Source organism: Arachis ipaensis, chromosome B01 (assembly GCF_000816755.2).
Source record: "Arachis ipaensis cultivar K30076 chromosome B01, Araip1.1, whole genome shotgun sequence".
Lineage (NCBI taxonomy): Eukaryota > Viridiplantae > Streptophyta > Magnoliopsida > Fabales > Fabaceae > Arachis > Arachis ipaensis.
In genome coordinates, this window is record NC_029785.2 from 15,983,164 (window position 1) to 15,985,348 (window position 2,185).

At 36.2% G+C, this 2,185-nt stretch overlaps 1 protein-coding gene across 2 annotated transcripts in view; it reads right to left on the bottom strand.

Moving 5' to 3' along the window:
* LOC107626305 (salicylic acid-binding protein 2) overlaps nucleotides 1,467-2,185 on the bottom strand; it is a 7,745-nt gene continuing 7,026 nt past the window's right edge. Inside the window, exon 2 of one of the 2 annotated variants that reach the window (XM_016329169.2) lies at nucleotides 1,467-2,017. In XM_016329169.2, the coding sequence (XP_016184655.1) occupies nucleotides 1,736-2,017 (282 nt within the window). In that variant the 3' untranslated portion in view covers nucleotides 1,467-1,735. The remainder of the gene's footprint in view (nucleotides 2,018-2,185) is intronic. The other variant, XM_016329160.2, reaches the window with a different exon arrangement.

Genomic DNA, 2,185 nt, shown 5'->3' on the forward strand with positions numbered 1-2,185 from the left:
TGAGACCAAGAAAGCATACTCTCATGCTCCGGGGGCAACTGTTCCAGACCCGATCTCCGGGCCCTTCTTCGGAACGGTCATCAAACCCGGCATGTGATGAGACGCCCAAACAACGCGCTCCTGGCCTGACCATGAAATGGCTAGGAACTCCCCAAATCCTCGACCTCGATTGGAAAAACCAAACAACGATCTCCTTGCCAAACCACAATGGCGAGGAAAATGTTTCTCCAGCGATGAGACCGAGCATCCTCACTCTCTCGCTCCGGGGGCAACTGTTACGGATCCGGCCCACGGATCCTACACCCAGAACGGTCTCCGAACCCGGTTACCAGGGTCCGACCCCCTTCGCCCTTCCAGAAGGCCCGGAACCAGCCCACTAGAGCTCCTAACCAACTTTCGAATTCAAACGTCTCCCTTATCTTAGCCAAATAAGATAAGATAAGATGTTCACCATCACCTATAAATAGAGGACCCAGGTCCCTCCAGGTATTCATTCATTCCTCACACCTTCTACCTCTTAGATCCATTCTGACTTGAGCGTCGGAGTGTCTTTGCAGGTACCACCCCCCATTGCTCCAGGCAAGTGATCCGGCATCTGCCTCAACCCGCAAGTTCTCGATCCATCTCTCAACCCGTACCAGAGACATCTTGTACAATTATTAATCAGTTTAATAAAAATGTCCAATAATATTATAAGACACATCTAAACGTCTTTAAAAAAAAATATTTGTAGTGTCTATGTAGTAAAAACTATGTTGGTCTCATGACTCCAATGATGTAGGCAATGACTGAGCTTCAAAAGAATATTTGGGGGTTAATATATAGGACAAAAAATATTAAATAATATGTTGTATCTTTAATTAGAAAGTAAATATTTTGACTATAAAAAATGATCAAACCAACCACATATTAAAATTATTTTGGTGGTCTTTATTTAATCTTTTAAGGAGAGATCAACGTTCTTCAACTGTTACGGAAGAGCCTAATGCTACCAAAGAATTCGTGATTTCTTTGATTTCAGAGACATGATCTGAAGCTGATAACTATGCTTCTTGATGATCTTGATGACACTATATTTAGTAAATTGAGAAAAGCAATCTTAAATTTTGTTCCGAATTTCATGATTGAATGAGCTTCCTACCATCTTGTTTTTAAAGCCTATATCAATTGATGTCAAAAGCCATGATTGTAGATTAAAATCATCCTGCAACCATTGTTTATAACAAGTAGATTCCATGTCATTCTTTTGATTTTCTAGAGTAGCAAAACGTGGAGGAACACAATCTCTATAGAGGTGTTCTTCCAAATCTTTAAAAATATCAACCTTTAATTACCACATAATCACCTCTAATTAAAAATATTTTTTAGTTAGTCTGTGTTAAACCACCGAACAAATTTTGGGAAGGAATTAATTAAAATAACATAAGATGAGAAGACACCACATCTAACTCAAAATCTTAAAATAGTAATTTAATGGATTTCTCATATTATAAATTTATCACTCTTCCTTACTTTATTCAATATGGGACTAATTTTATACACCTCACACTTACAACATTAACCGTCTAAGAGATCAATATTGATACCATCACATGATACTTTACCAATAAACCATGTAATATCCTATTTTGGACACTTCACTATAATACCGTATAGCAATGTCCTAAAAATAAAACAGCAAGGAAAAAAGTTTTCAACACAAAATCTTAACAACCAAATTGAAAATTCTCTCAAATTATTTGTATTTAGCAGCAATCTGTTGGAGACAATCACTAAGTTCTTTGGGCTTGCAAAGCATAACCATATGATCTGCGCCGTTGATCTCCATGACGTCATTAATCCTAGCGTTTTGGATCATCCATCGCTGATATTCCAATGGAATCGCAAGGTCCTCAGTGCAAACAACAAAAGCATGAGGAACAGATCCATATCCCTCTTTAGAGAAGTTCTTTTCTTGTGATAAGTCTTCTATGAATAGGGACGATGGCCTTATCATACACTTTATCAATTCAAGATCCTGCAAAAATCCAATTATTATTAGGTGTTAGTTTGCTATGATGCTTAACAATTAATGATTAAATATAAAAAATATTAAACATAAATATTTAATTTAAAAATATAAAAAATAATAACTTTTAAATACTTAAAATTTATTATAAAAATAAGTTAGTAAAAATAGTAAAAA